Source organism: Pogoniulus pusillus, chromosome 6 (genome assembly GCF_015220805.1).
Source record: "Pogoniulus pusillus isolate bPogPus1 chromosome 6, bPogPus1.pri, whole genome shotgun sequence".
Classification (NCBI taxonomy): domain Eukaryota; kingdom Metazoa; phylum Chordata; class Aves; order Piciformes; family Lybiidae; genus Pogoniulus; species Pogoniulus pusillus.
This window is the reverse complement of record NC_087269.1, coordinates 6,471,723-6,485,384: the sequence shown is the minus strand read 5'-3', so window position 1 is coordinate 6,485,384 and position 13,662 is coordinate 6,471,723. Positions and strand designations below refer to the sequence as shown.

The 13,662-nt window shown below is 40.0% G+C and overlaps 1 protein-coding gene and 1 long non-coding RNA gene across 2 annotated transcripts in view; one reads left to right on the top strand and one right to left on the bottom strand.

Moving 5' to 3' along the window:
• The window catches only part of CCDC172 (coiled-coil domain containing 172), a 23,441-nt gene extending 15,530 nt beyond the window's left edge, over positions 1-7,911 (top strand). Inside the window, exons 7-8 of the mRNA XM_064144306.1 lie at positions 6,914-7,001; positions 7,879-7,911. Coding sequence (XP_064000376.1) covers positions 6,914-7,001; positions 7,879-7,911 — 121 coding nt within the window. The remainder of the gene's footprint in view (positions 1-6,913; positions 7,002-7,878) is intronic.
• Positions 1-13,662, bottom strand: part of LOC135175900 (uncharacterized) — a 16,679-nt gene extending 3,017 nt beyond the window's left edge. Inside the window, exons 1-2 of the long non-coding RNA XR_010302490.1 lie at positions 13,627-13,662; positions 8,728-8,836 (exon numbers count right to left, since the gene is read on the bottom strand). This is a non-coding gene — a long non-coding RNA (uncharacterized LOC135175900). The remainder of the gene's footprint in view (positions 1-8,727; positions 8,837-13,626) is intronic.

Below are 13,662 nucleotides of genomic sequence, written 5' to 3'. Positions count from 1 at the left end.
GGAAGCAAAAAGTGATGCTTTCATTCATACAAATCATACAGGAAATATGCTTATTAGAGCTGGACAAATGCTTCATGCCCACAGCAGACTGCCTGAGGCCATGAATGGTTCTGATGATTTAGAAGAAAAAAAAAAATTGAATTTAATTTTCTGTTAAATTTTATGTTCAGGAAAGAACAATCTCTAGAGTAATATGTGTGGTTCAAAATGAGCTTTTTAATTACAATCTCCTCATTGATTTTTTTTTTTTTAAGCTTTTCTTTTTAATAGCAGTGCCCAGTGGAATTATTATAGTTTGAATTATGTTAAAATGGGTTTCCATTATAAATTGCAGTGTAGCTTTACAAAAAGTAGATAATATTCAAGTAATGATATCTTTCTTTGATGAGAGGACTGATTGGTTATACAAAGAAAATGCAAATGCCATCCATCTAGATATTAGTGAAGTATTTGATGTTATCCCACATGGAAAACTGCTCGTTAACCTGAGAAAGACTTGTTAAATATTTTGAGTAAGGAAATGCCTAATAGTAACAATGGAAATAGGTGTGAAAAATGAAATTTGGGGGCTGGTGGAAAGTAATTACAGCCACATCTGGTCTTGTTTAATGTTTTAAACAGTGACTTAGGAACAGAAAGTGTTTTAAGACAATAGATAATATAAAACTGAAAGACCTGGTAGACTGAAAAAAGAGGAGGAATATAATGACTTACAGTGTAACTTTATGTACTTGTGTGAATAACTAAGGACATCAATATTACATACCTGGAAGCAAAGGAGAAGAGAGGCCTGAGCGTACCATGCCACAAGGATGCTCAGAGGGCTGGAGCACCTCTCCTATGAGGACAGACTGAAAAAGTTGGGGCTGTTCAGTCTGGAGAAGAGGAGGCTCTGAGGTGACCTTCTTGTGGCCTTCCAGTATCTGAAGGGGGCCTACAAAAAAGCTGGGGAAGGACTTTTCAAGGTATCAGGGAGTGACGAGACTAGGGGGAATGGAGCGAAGCTGGAGATGGATAGGCTCAGACTGGACACGAGGAGGAAGTTCTTCACCATAAGAGTGGTGAGACTCTGGAATTGGTTGTGGAGGGAAGTGGTTGAAGCCCTGTCTCTGGAGATGTTTAAGGCCAGGCTGGATGGGGCTCTGGCCAGCCTGATCTAGGGTGGGGTGTCCCTGCCCATGGCAGGAGGGTTGGAACTAGATGATCCTTGTGGTCCCTTCCAACCCTTATTGATTTTATGATTCTATGATCTGGTGTGAGGTGTCCCTGCCCATGGCAGTGGGTTGGAACTAGATGATCCTCGTGGTCTCTTCCAACCCTGACTGATTCTATGATTCTAAGTGACAACTATAAACATCAAAAGTAAAGAGAATTAAATACAGTGATGGAAAAAAGAAATAGGTATTTCTTAGAAAAAGCAGGAGGGTGTAAGAGTATTCTGCATATATCTCTCACCTGATTTTTAAGAAATGTATTCAATCCAGAAGATGATGAGAGAATGGAGAAGCCATAATGCAGAAGGAAATAAGGACATGTCTAATTCTTTTCTATCTCTAAGAAAATTTCACTCTTCATGTGAGGAAAAGCAGCACAGTCAGAGACACTAATTTCAGCGATAACCTAGCCACATTAATACATCCCTGCACAACAGAAAAATCAAGACATTTGAGCCTTATTTATTTCCCCTTGCTTTCAACAGGAATATCATTGACCCCTAGAAACACAGCTCAGTTTTGATGTCTCTGATGCTTGCATATTTTCTTCCCCATTTAACTTGTTTTTAAAGTTCCTATGGATAGCAGTCAACGTAATTTGGCTTCCCAAAAGCAAAGCTCCCACTAACTTCTAATAATTATTCCTCTATAATAATATATTTCTTAAAGACTTTTTGTGGTGGTTTTTAAAATTTACAAATCAAACTCCACCTTTTTCAGGACTTAGAACTGCTTCTATGAATAGATGCTTGATGGCATTCAGAAAATGCAAGCTTTAATCAATGATAGTTATGTATTTTACAATCATCATCTGACCCAGAAAAGTAAAACCTGAAATGTTCTTATTTTATATAAGCTATTTCTATTTATATAAATTTACATTCATTTCTCATTGTTAAATAGCTTAGTACCTGTTGGCTTTCACATCTCATCTTCTTCCTAGCATTTATCATTACTTTCTTAATCACTTTCTTAATTTTTCTGCTATTTCTGCTCTGTCAAGCACTTTATTGTCCGACTCTCAAGTGCTTGCATTTATGTTTTGAGATACTGAATTCCATTTAGGACTCATTTTCTCCCTCAATCAATTGATAATAGTCTGAAATGTATTGACTTCCTCACATGTATCAATAGCATTTTCTGTTTAGTGCTGTCAGCAAATTGTAAACACCTACCAAAATCTTGCTCTCATTACAGAAACATAGAGACTAATTTAGCCCTAGTACTCAACTGAGACTCAATCACCTCACACATTAGCTCTGCTTGGGCTTTAGACAATAAATCAAAGTCTTCTATACTTTTCTTTAGACCAGACAAAGTCTTGAGACTCTGATAAACATTTGTCCTGTCTTGCATGATAAAATTCAGGAAAACCAGCATACCCTCAAGTTTATAGATAATCTTCTCAGGGAACTTCATTTCATAGAATGGTTTAGGTTGGAAGGGACCTCAAAGCTCATCCGGTTCCAGCCCTCTGTCTTAGGCGGGGACACCTTCCACTAGAACAGTTTGCTCAAGGCCTCATCAAACCTGGCCTTGAACAACTCCAGGGAGGGAGCAGCCACAACCTCCCTGGGCAACCTGTGCCAGTGTCTCACCACCCTCACTGGAAAAAACTTCTTCCTAACAGCCAGTTTAAATCTCCCCTCTGCCAGTTTAAACCCATCACTCCTCATCCTGTCATTACAAGAGCTTGTCAATAGTCCCTTCCCATCCTTCATGTAGGCTCCCTTCAGATACCAGAAAGCCACTCCAAGATCTACCTCGAAGCCTTCTCTTCTCCAGGCTGCAGAACCTCTCATAACTTATGCTCATAGAAGAGCTTATGCAACCCTCTGAGCGTCTTTGTTGCCACCTCTGCACTGGCTCCATCAGTTCCATATCCTTCTTATATTGGGGGCTCCAGAACTGTACGCAGTACTCCCAGGTGGGGTCTCACAAAAGCAGAGTAAATTTGTGCCATAAATTCTAAGCTCTGTTACTAGCATCAAGTAATTCCATTTTATAGTGCACTCTAATATTTTCCCCTGTATTTATGGTTTAAAAAAAAAATGGTCAGAGAGACTTATCTAAGCAAAATGAATCCACAAGACCGTTTTTTCCTTCTGCAATTCCAACAATCCCCACTTAGGAAAAAAAAAAAAGTCTTCTAACCCCACATATTCCCCCTGCCTTCTATATAAACTATTTCTTCTGTAATACTTCTTTACATAATACTATTCTTGGAATGCAAGTTTTGGCTACTTAAGTCTTGATCCAGTAATTTGATGATTTTCAGAGACACTTGTTTGACAATAACACTATTTGCATCATAGTTCACTTCAAAATACCAGCAGGCATTGATTTCACAATTATTTTTCCTATTTGCCTCCTGCATATACAGCTGAATTTCAAGAAGAGTGCATATCAACCACAAATGCCAATGACACTTAATAGCTGTGCTCATTTTGAAGCTGCAAAATCAATTGTCTTCAGCGATCTCCTCCTTTTTCATCTCTTTGTCACTTTTGGCATTCAAGAGTAATGGGAAATGGACCATTGATAGCAGAGCTCGGTCTAGGGCAGGCTAGGGTCCAAAAAATTGCTGATGTGTTTTTTCCACCTACTTGATTTAAAGCTAGGTTTTGCTGTCACTATTTGAGTGTTTACAAAGGAATAGTCAAACCTTCTTTCACAAATGTGGCTTTTCAACTCCAGCTGTTTATTAGAGCTCCTTTCTTGTGGTGCTGTAACTTACCAGGACATTGTTCTGGAGCCTGCAATACAAGAAGGTTGTTGAATAGTTGGAGTGAATCCAGCGGAGGGCCACAAAGATGCTCAGAGGGCTGCACAAGCTCTTCTGAGAACAGGCTATGAGAGTTGGGGTTCTGCAGTCTGGAGAAGAGAAGGCTTTGAGGAGACCTTGGAGTGGCCTTCCAGAATCTGAAGGGAGCCTACAGAAAGGATGGGAAGGGACTATTGACAAGCTCTTGTAACGACAGGATGAGGAGTGATGGGTTTAAACTGGCAGAGGGGAGATTTAAACTGGCTGCTAGGAAGAAGTTTTTTCCAGTGAGGGTGGTGAGACACTGGCACAGGTTGCCCAGGGCAGTTGTGGCTGCTCCTTGCCTGGAGTTGTTCAAAGCCATGTTTGATGAGGCCTCGAGTGATCATTTTTCTAGTGGAAGGTGTCCCTACCTATGAATGATCTTTGAGGTCCCTTCCAACCTAAACCATTCTATGATTGTTAATGTCATGCAATGGCTTTTTTAAAAAAGATGTATTTTGTTGCCATCAAGAGGACTGAATTACTGGAACTAAAACAAAACCAAAGGCAATCGAGAACCAAATGTTAATGTGATTTGTCAGGGTTCTTTTTGAAGAGATTTGCTTTTTATCGCGGTCATAAGGAGGATATAATTGTCAAATTAATCCTTGTTCTTGCGCAAAGTACATCTCTTTCCATTTCCAAAGGTGACAGGAAACCTGTCCTCCATCTAGACAGCACAGTTTGATGAATAATTGGTTTGCACATTCAATCTGATAGCAGAAAGATGAATATGAATAGCTTATCTTAAATGTAAAATAAAAAAGCCAAACCTGCTTCCAGGTTAAGCTTTTTTTTATATATATATAGTTCCATTGTCTCACATTCCTTCTGGTAAAACTTCATCATTTATTCACTAACTCAGGCATCTCCAATGCATTAATTGTGTAGACTGTAACCTAACAGACAGCCCTTGCTTTGTGAGTATAACATTCCTGGCACATGCTGTAATTATCTAGCTTCTAAATAAGAAAGAAGGGAGACCTGAAAGCAGAATCAATTGATTAGTGTAAAAAATAACCACCACATTTGAATGAATGCCTTTTATCAGAACTGCCTCATGCTATTCAAGGAGCTATGCTACCACCACATTTTAAAGCATTGTAAAACATCTAAAAAAACCTCTTTAGAATTAATATGCAAAATATTACCATTTCAGAGCACATCATCAATAGTAATTAATTTACAATCCCAAGACACAGATATGCAACTCCTACTGCTTATCTTCTGGTTGTTCTATCCTTAATGTACACCTAACATAGGCTGGTATCAATCTTCACTGACAACTAGCAAACAGACCAAGCACCAATTTTACAATGAGAGGGCATTTCCTCTGAGATTAACAGGCTATGTTTTTTTTCCCAAAGTAAATCAAAGCAGGGGTTTTGTTTATCTTAAGCAAATTAGAGTTCTAATATTGCACTAGAAGAGAACACAGGGAGGAAAAAAAAATGAGGAGGTAAGGCAATGAAGTTAAGTTGATTTAATCAAGATCAGGAGCTGATCTTAGACCTTGAAATGAACTTCCCTTGATGAAAATGTGCTACAGTACAGTGAATATAAAATTTCTTGAAGTGCAGTTCAAAATTTTCTATTGTTTGAACACCTGTATCTGTTAGGAATGCAGGAGAAATAATCCTGAATGAGGCATTTAATCCTTTGTGATACATACACACATAGCCCTTATTGTTGCCATGTTGATGGTAAGACATTTACATTTTCCTCAGGAACAGCAACATTAATGTAAGATCCAGTATCAAATCATGACTAAGCTACTCCTCTGATATGAAGCTCTGCCTTTTACTTTTAATAAAGCCATTTTCTTGTGCAGAAAACAAACTCTGTCTGCAGCAGGACAACTAAAGAAGTGCATCATTTATACAGCGTGGTTAAATAGGTTATTCCCTGTGATAGTGTATATAAAAAAATAATTGTTGTTACCTCCTCTTTCAACTTCAGGAGAAACAAGGTCCCATTGAAGCATTTAATGAGAAGAATATATACTTTTCCTCCTTTTTTCCCCTCAAGCTGTCTAGAACATCCCAGCATATTCACAGGGTTTTTTTTGCCTTATTAAAGGTAAACAACTCCAGCTTTCTCATTATGCTTCTCTTATGACAGCCATGGAAAGACCCAATATTACCTCACCACCTTGTATTCATCAGACTACTAAAAGCTTTGGCATAGATTTCCCTCAGCCTACTGGGTATTGATTTAAACCACTACAATCACTGACATGCAAAGTTTAGGTGTCTCCTGCTAGCAGGGCTAAATGCTCTTTTGAATGCAAACATCATTACATTAAAAATAGTCCTTATTGTAGAAAAGCTGTAGAATTCCTGGCTGAAACTATTGGGAAACAGCAGCAACAGCAAAGGAGTCTGTGGAGGTGTGTGGAGCAATGATTGCCCAGGATCAGGCAAGGATCCATTCAATCCAATATTCTGTCTCCCTCAACAGCTACAAATAGATGCCCAGGACAAGCAAGAACAGTACCATATGGCACTTCCTAAGTATCAACATTCAAAGTCACACCTTTAAATAAGGAAAATGATGACTAATGAGGCCATAAATCTTCCACAGTTTATGAAAACTATACTGTCCAGAAATTTGTCTAGCAAAGTCAAGATACACTCTGTAAAAACCCAAAATGGCACTTTCTGAAGTCCCCCCACCAAGTGCCATCATAGCTGCCAATGCTGAGCGAAATCCAACCGTACTGCTGGACTGCCAATTACACAGCTAGCAAACTTAAACCCTGGTCATGCAGATAAATCAATGAGGGTTTTCTCACATAAGTCAAATTGACAGCTGGGACTGAACTTGGAAAAAAATATATATTTACCCAAGCAACAGTTCTCTGATCCAAAAATGCATTTGCTTTTGGGCACAGGCTTAAGAAAGAACTGGAAAATTGCAAAGATGATGATTGGGAAAGTATCTGTGAGACTCTTCGGACTGAAATTGAAATCCTGCAAATGGTAAGCCATTTTCTTTACATATTTTAAGTGTTTGACAGTTTTAGGGTGTAATTTCAGATGATTATTAGCAGTGGGCTTGAATAAGGAGGTTTTTTTATGCTATTTACACAACCCAACATCCTTGCATTGCAGGTGCACTTCAGTTCACATTTGTTTTGGTCTATTATTTCTCAACGTCCAAGGATATCTTTTCTCACAGCAAAAAAAAAAGAAGCAGCACAGAAAAGAATTTAAAGACACAGCTTTAACACAAGAAAGACCTATTTGAGGGACTAGTACTAATCATCAGTTTCTTGAAAGCTGCAAAAGATTATGCATTTAAGAGCTAAAATTAATCTTTATCTGCAGCTGTCAGTTAGATGGAAGATGGAAATACTGAGAAATAGGATGATAACAGCAGGCTTTTGTGCAATATTTTGTTTTGTTCCCTCACAAATTCCTTTAAAAAACCTTGTTAAAGTGGATTTTTTTCTCTCTAACTTATCTCTAACTTCACATTTCTTGATTGTTGGTCTGTGTGACAATACAAAGAGGAAAAAAAAATGCCTTGAAGTCCAATTTTTGGAAGTGAAAAGGGGTTTAAAGGTTCATTTCAGAGGCCCCTGATTGAGCTATATGAATTTCAGCTGCCACTAGCATGGATAGCAGAATAACAGTCATGGGACACTCATGTAACTCACTTTTATGATCAGTTCCAAGTTTCTGTTGGAGGAATGTAAGTTGCTTGTACTTTATCTGTTAAGTTTATCATGCTTGTCGAACATCAGAAACAAACAACAACCAAAAAAAAAGCTCCATGTTGAAAAATTTCTCTGTGAAGTACAACCTGGAGTCATTAAATTTTATTTTCTGCAGTTCAATTCTTTTTCTTTTTCAGAAGCTATCACAAAAAAAGTCTGCAGGCAAGTGAGTAATGCGTGGCATATGACATGGAGTGTCACAGAAGAGAGCCTTTGAGCATTTTAAAACTGTTTCACTCAGGTGCCATCAAATTTGGCCCTGGTTTTTTATATGTATGTTTTGGTCTTTTGGCTTGGTTTGAGGTTTTTAATTAAACCACAGTTGTATCTGGTTTGACTTTTCATTAAAATAAAAGCTTCTTCACTTAAAAGTGGTGGAGTTTTTGTGTTTTAGCTTCATATTCAACAGCTATCGATCCTGTGTTTCCTCTTACTGCCCATACAGAGCTCCATTCTCTATGTACTATTTTTGTGAATGAATGCTCTCCTGTTTAAAGTTGAGATGTGGCCTCATTTGAGAGGAAGGCTGCTATTACCAGCAAGTAATGCACAGCAGGAACTGTGGCTATTTGGTTTCTACCTTTGATGGTGCTACTTTATGAAGAGCTCTCTGAAACAGCTTAACTCTATCCATATTGCATGATAGTCCAGACCAGTTTACTAACCTACTGAGCAGTAGATGCCTTCGTTGATGGTAAAGCACTCTATTACCTCTTGCCTTCTGATTACATGAGAAGTCTACTTTTCTGCCCTCCCACAACCCACAAAATACTCAGTGCTACCTTCAGCACTTGACAGCAAAGATCCAACTGTATTCTAAAGGAAAAATCCACATTTCTATGAAGGAAAAGTTCACATTTCCAGAGAGCTGACGAAGAATTTCAATTGCATGAGCAACTCTATTCATTCAAGCAAGCAGGCCACACATCTGCTACAGCAGTTCCCAACCCCACAGTAGGAACTGACTTTATGATACAGGTACTTACAGCAGGAACCATGAGAAAGCATCCACTCTGCACAGCTGCAGTCCACTCTACGGTCGTTGTCTCACCACGTCCAACTCCGTGTGCAAATAACTTGCAATCTGCTTCCCACCTGGGGAGTGAGATGGATAATTGTTCTTCACTAGTTTTTGAACACCCAGAGCTGTCCAAGCTACACAGGGTGTTATAAAACTGCAACACATTGTATTAAGAAGGAAAGAATAAATGTCTTTTGGAAGCTGATCAAATTCTGCCTGTGACCGAGAAAGGTTTTTTCCTCTTGGGACACAGCTACAGTTTGAAGTCTGTCAAGTTTTGATCTGCAGCTCTGGTATCAAAGTGTATGCTGATCCATGGGGTTAACTGGCAGAGTTCCAAAATGCTGAAATTATCATTCTTAATAACTAGTACTGTTGGAGCTAACATCCTTAGAAGCTATTTTATTTCTCTTCCTTAACAGAGATCCTCATAGGGTGGGCTTAATTTTAAGCCACTTATTCCTCTGGCTTCTGTGGGACCATCTGACTCTTTTAAAGTTAGTCAATTACTGTTTGTGGGTTTTGATCAAATACAGGGCATATGGCAAAATGAGGCAGCTGCATATCAAAGTGTCTACAGACAGCTATTCCTGGGTTCACTTGCTGGCAACAGATATGAATTTAGGACTCGCTAGGGTGACTGAGTTTATCCTGATCATTTTATTCATTTAAGGCAGTTGGCTTATGTGAAGTGTGTTGATTAATCAACCAGGAAAAGCTTATTTTTAAACTTCAGATTTATCCTCTTCTGGTGGAGTTAATTTACAAGATCTTTGCATGTCTTTTGCAATGATCTCATGTCTCCTATGAGGACATGTTGAGGGAGCTGGGGTTGTTCAGCCTGGAGAAGAGAAGGCTCCATGGAGACCTAATAGGAACCTTCTAGAACCTGAACAATGCCTTCAGGAGGGATGAGCAGAGGCTGTTTACAAAGGCCTGTAGTGACAGGACAAGGGACAATGGTTTTAAATTATAGAAGTGTAGATTTATATTGAATGTTAGGAAGAAGTTCCGCACCATGAGGGTGGTGGGACACTGGAACAGGTTGTCCAGGGAGGTAGTTGATGCCTCATCCCTGGAGATAATCAAGGTGAGACTCAACAAGGCTTTTAACAACCTAATCTAGTGGAGAATGTCCCTGCAGACTGCAAGGAGGTTGGACTAGATGACCTTCGGAAGTCTCTTCCAACCGAAAGCACTTTATGAGTCTGTGATTTATATATTTGTTCTTTCCATATAGATTAAATACTCAGATATGATATGAAACAGAACTCATGAACATATACCAGCACTCTACACATACATTTCAAGTGGAATGAGCAATAACATCCCAAAATTATCAATGAATATAAATGGATGCCCCTAACTCGCCTGAAAGAAAAAAAAACCACAAACACTCAAAACCAAAAACCCCAACATCTTAGAATCATAGAATCAACCAGGATGGAAGAGACCTCCAAAATAATCCAGTCCAACCTAGCACCCAGCCCTATCCAATCAACTAGGCTATGATACTAAGTGCCTCATCCAGTCTTTTCTTCAACACTTTCAGGGACAGCAACTCCACCACCTCCCTGGGCAGCCCATTCCAATGTCAATCACTCTCCCTGTGAAGAACTTCCTCCTAACATCCAGCCTATACCTCCCCTGGCACAACTTGAGACTGTGTCCCTTTGTTTTGTTGCTGGTTGCCTGTGAGAAGAGACCAACCCCCACCTGGCTTCAATTTCCTTTCAGGTAGTTGCAGACAGCAATGACATCCACAGCCTTCCCCGCATTCACCAGGAGGGTAACCTGATCATAAAAGGTGATCTTCAGAGGAGAAATACAGTAAAACATTTTCAGAGATACTTCAGATTGCAGGAAGCCAGCTGCAACTTCATGGCTTTTTTTGGGAGTAGTTCTGGGTATATTTGTTGGAGTGTTTTGTTTTTAATAGCTGTGAAGACCCAAGTAATTCTACTGTAGTAGAATTACAGCATAAATATAGCAAACCCTGTAGTAACTCAAATGGCTAAAACTCTCAGAATCAATATAACAACAAAACAAGAATAAAGCTCACCCCAAAAAAAAAGAAAAAATGAAGAAGAAATCAATACAAATCCTATTGGGCAAAACAAATCCCTCAACAGCTCTGAAAAAAAACCTAAATATAATGCCAGGCCAAAGCAGCTTTTGCAGGGTGAATATAAAACATACTAATTTCTTCAAGTGTAAAATTACATTTGTCACCCTGCTCTTATGAATAATGCAAGTTGGGACAAACAGAATAGCTCTGTTTAGAAAAGTAAAAATTAAGCAACAGTCTGTGGATTTTCTGTAATATGAGTGCAAAAGAACAAGTGGTTTTTGTTTTATAGCTGTTGCAGAACAGAATACTGCCAAATTGCCATGAAAATGTACACAAACTAATCACAAATAAACAAATTATTTGAGAGTTGGGGATGTTCACTTTGGAGAGGAGAAGGCTCCCAGGTGACCTTATTGTGACCTTTCAGTATCTAAAGGGGACCTACAAGAAAGCTAAAGAGGGACTTCTTAGGATGCCAGGTAGGGATAGGACCGAGGAGAATGGAACAAAGCTGAAAATGGGAAGACTGAGACTGGATGTTAGGAAGAAGTTCTTCACCATGAGCGTTGGCCAGGGAGGTGGTGGAAGCCTCATCCCTGAAGGTGTTTAAGGCCAGGCTGGATGAGGCTCTAGACAGCCTGATTCTGCATCAGGTGAAGTGTGGCCAGCAGGTCAAGGGAGGTGCTCTGGTGAGACCCCACCTGGAGTACTGCATCCAGTTCTGGAGCCCCTATTATAAGAAGGATGTGGACATAGAGTCATAGAATCAACCAGGATGGAAGAGCTGGAGTGTGTCCAGAGAAGGGCCACTGGGTTGATCAGAGGGCTGGAGCACCTCTCCTGTGAGGACAGACTGAAGGAGTTGGGGCTGTTCAGTCTGGAGAAGAGGGGACTCCGAGGTGACCTCATTGTGGCCTTCCAGTATCTGAAGGGGCCTACAAAAAGGCTTGGGAGAGACTTTTCAGGATATCAGGGAGTGACAGGACTAAGGGGAATGGAGCAAAGCTGGAGATGGATAGGCTCAGACTGGACATGAGGAGGAAGTTCTTCACCATAAGAGTGGTGAGACTCTGGAATTGGTTGCGGAGGGAAGTGGTTGAAGCCCTGTCTCTGGAGATGTTTAAGGCCAGGCTGGATGGGGCTCTGGCCAGCCTGATCAGGGTGGGGTGTCCCTGCCCATGGCAGGGGTGTTGGAACTAGATGATCCCCATTGTCCCTTCCAATCCTTATTGATTCTATGATTCTATGATCTGGTGTGAGGTGTCCCTGCCCATGGCAGGGGATTGGAACTAGATGATCCTTGTGGTCCCTTCCAACCCTGACTGATTCTATGATTCTATTTCACAGATGACATAATAAGATTTTTTTTTAAGGACAGATTATACCTCTTGTATATCAAACAGAACTTCTGAGGCCAGAGAAATTAACTCTATCAGTTTTATGACTAAAGAAAGGTGAATCAGAATCACAGAAATACTTGGGGCAGTTCATGGGAGAAACAAAGATGGCCCAAGAAAAGAGTTGTTATTCTAGAGAAGAAGCAAGCATGGGGGAAAATCAGCCATGCTTGCCTGTTGGGCTTTCTGCTTTTTGTTATGAACAGGTGAAAAAAAAAACCATTTAATTTTTTGAAAGAGACAGGAAAATGCTTTAGATTACCAAATCTACCTGGTGAGGCATGGTGGGTTGGGTGTTACCTGTCCCCCACTCTTATGAAATCATCCAGACTAGACACAGCTGTCTGGAAATTGAGGAATGAATGTTTAGATTTACAGCTTAGCATAATATACAAGTAGATATTTGCAATATTTACAGCTATATATAGATAAGTTAAAAAAGTAATACAGAAACACAATACCCCTCCCAGAAACCAGAGTCCCCAGGAGGGACTCCCAACTGTCCTTCCACCTCCTTTCCATCCCTCTACCTTATCCCAGAGCTTGCCTTGCATGCAAGGTGAGTTTGAAGGTTCAGCAAGGGAGGTTAGAAAGCACCAGCTGTGACAGAGACCCACTGTATTACCTATGCTTTGTGTTCTTGTTTTCATGCATCTCAGCAAGCCTATGAGTGAAGTAAACATCACCACTGTTTCCTTTTCACAGCCTATAGTCTAGCTCTTCTCACCAAAATATTCCAGCTAGCCTCAAACTAACACATGAGGTTTGACAAATGTCAAGTCCTACGACTTGATGAATTGCAGTTTTATCTCAGGCTTACACACAGACACCACAGTGCCTCTCCTCAGCTGCCTTAGACACAGCTGAGCAGCCTGATTTTTGTTGTTATCACCAAATCACAGCTTCCAGTCATAATTTGTACAAGCGACTTCCCACTAGCAGCCTAATGAAATAGATTACTGCAAAGGAGATCCCAAGCTCCATTTGAAAACAAATCTAACAGGTAAATGCTTGAACCAGGCTTTGGCCCAGAGAATGCTTGGCAAAAAAAAAAAACCACTGAACTCTCAGAAAGAGTTCACCAGCCAGAGTGAGAAAGGTCTGACCACAAAGACTCAAAAGAAGAAGTCTTTTAAACCTTGACACTGCAGAATTATGGGGTTAGAATGGGTTCATAAACTTAATGAGTCTGAAGGTAGAGCAAGGACAACTCAATATTAGGAGACAGAGAAATTAGGCAGTAGGTTAAGTCAAAAACATGGTCAGAGGCTATGCTGAGGGGCAGGAGATCAAAGAATTTCAATCGCCAATGAGCCAGCAGACAGAATGCAAACCACAGTGAAGTTATGTCCCCAACTATGTAAACACCCCCCCTCTATGATCAAATGTTACTTACCCAGATGTGTAAATAGTCTGGAAGCAAGAAATAGCT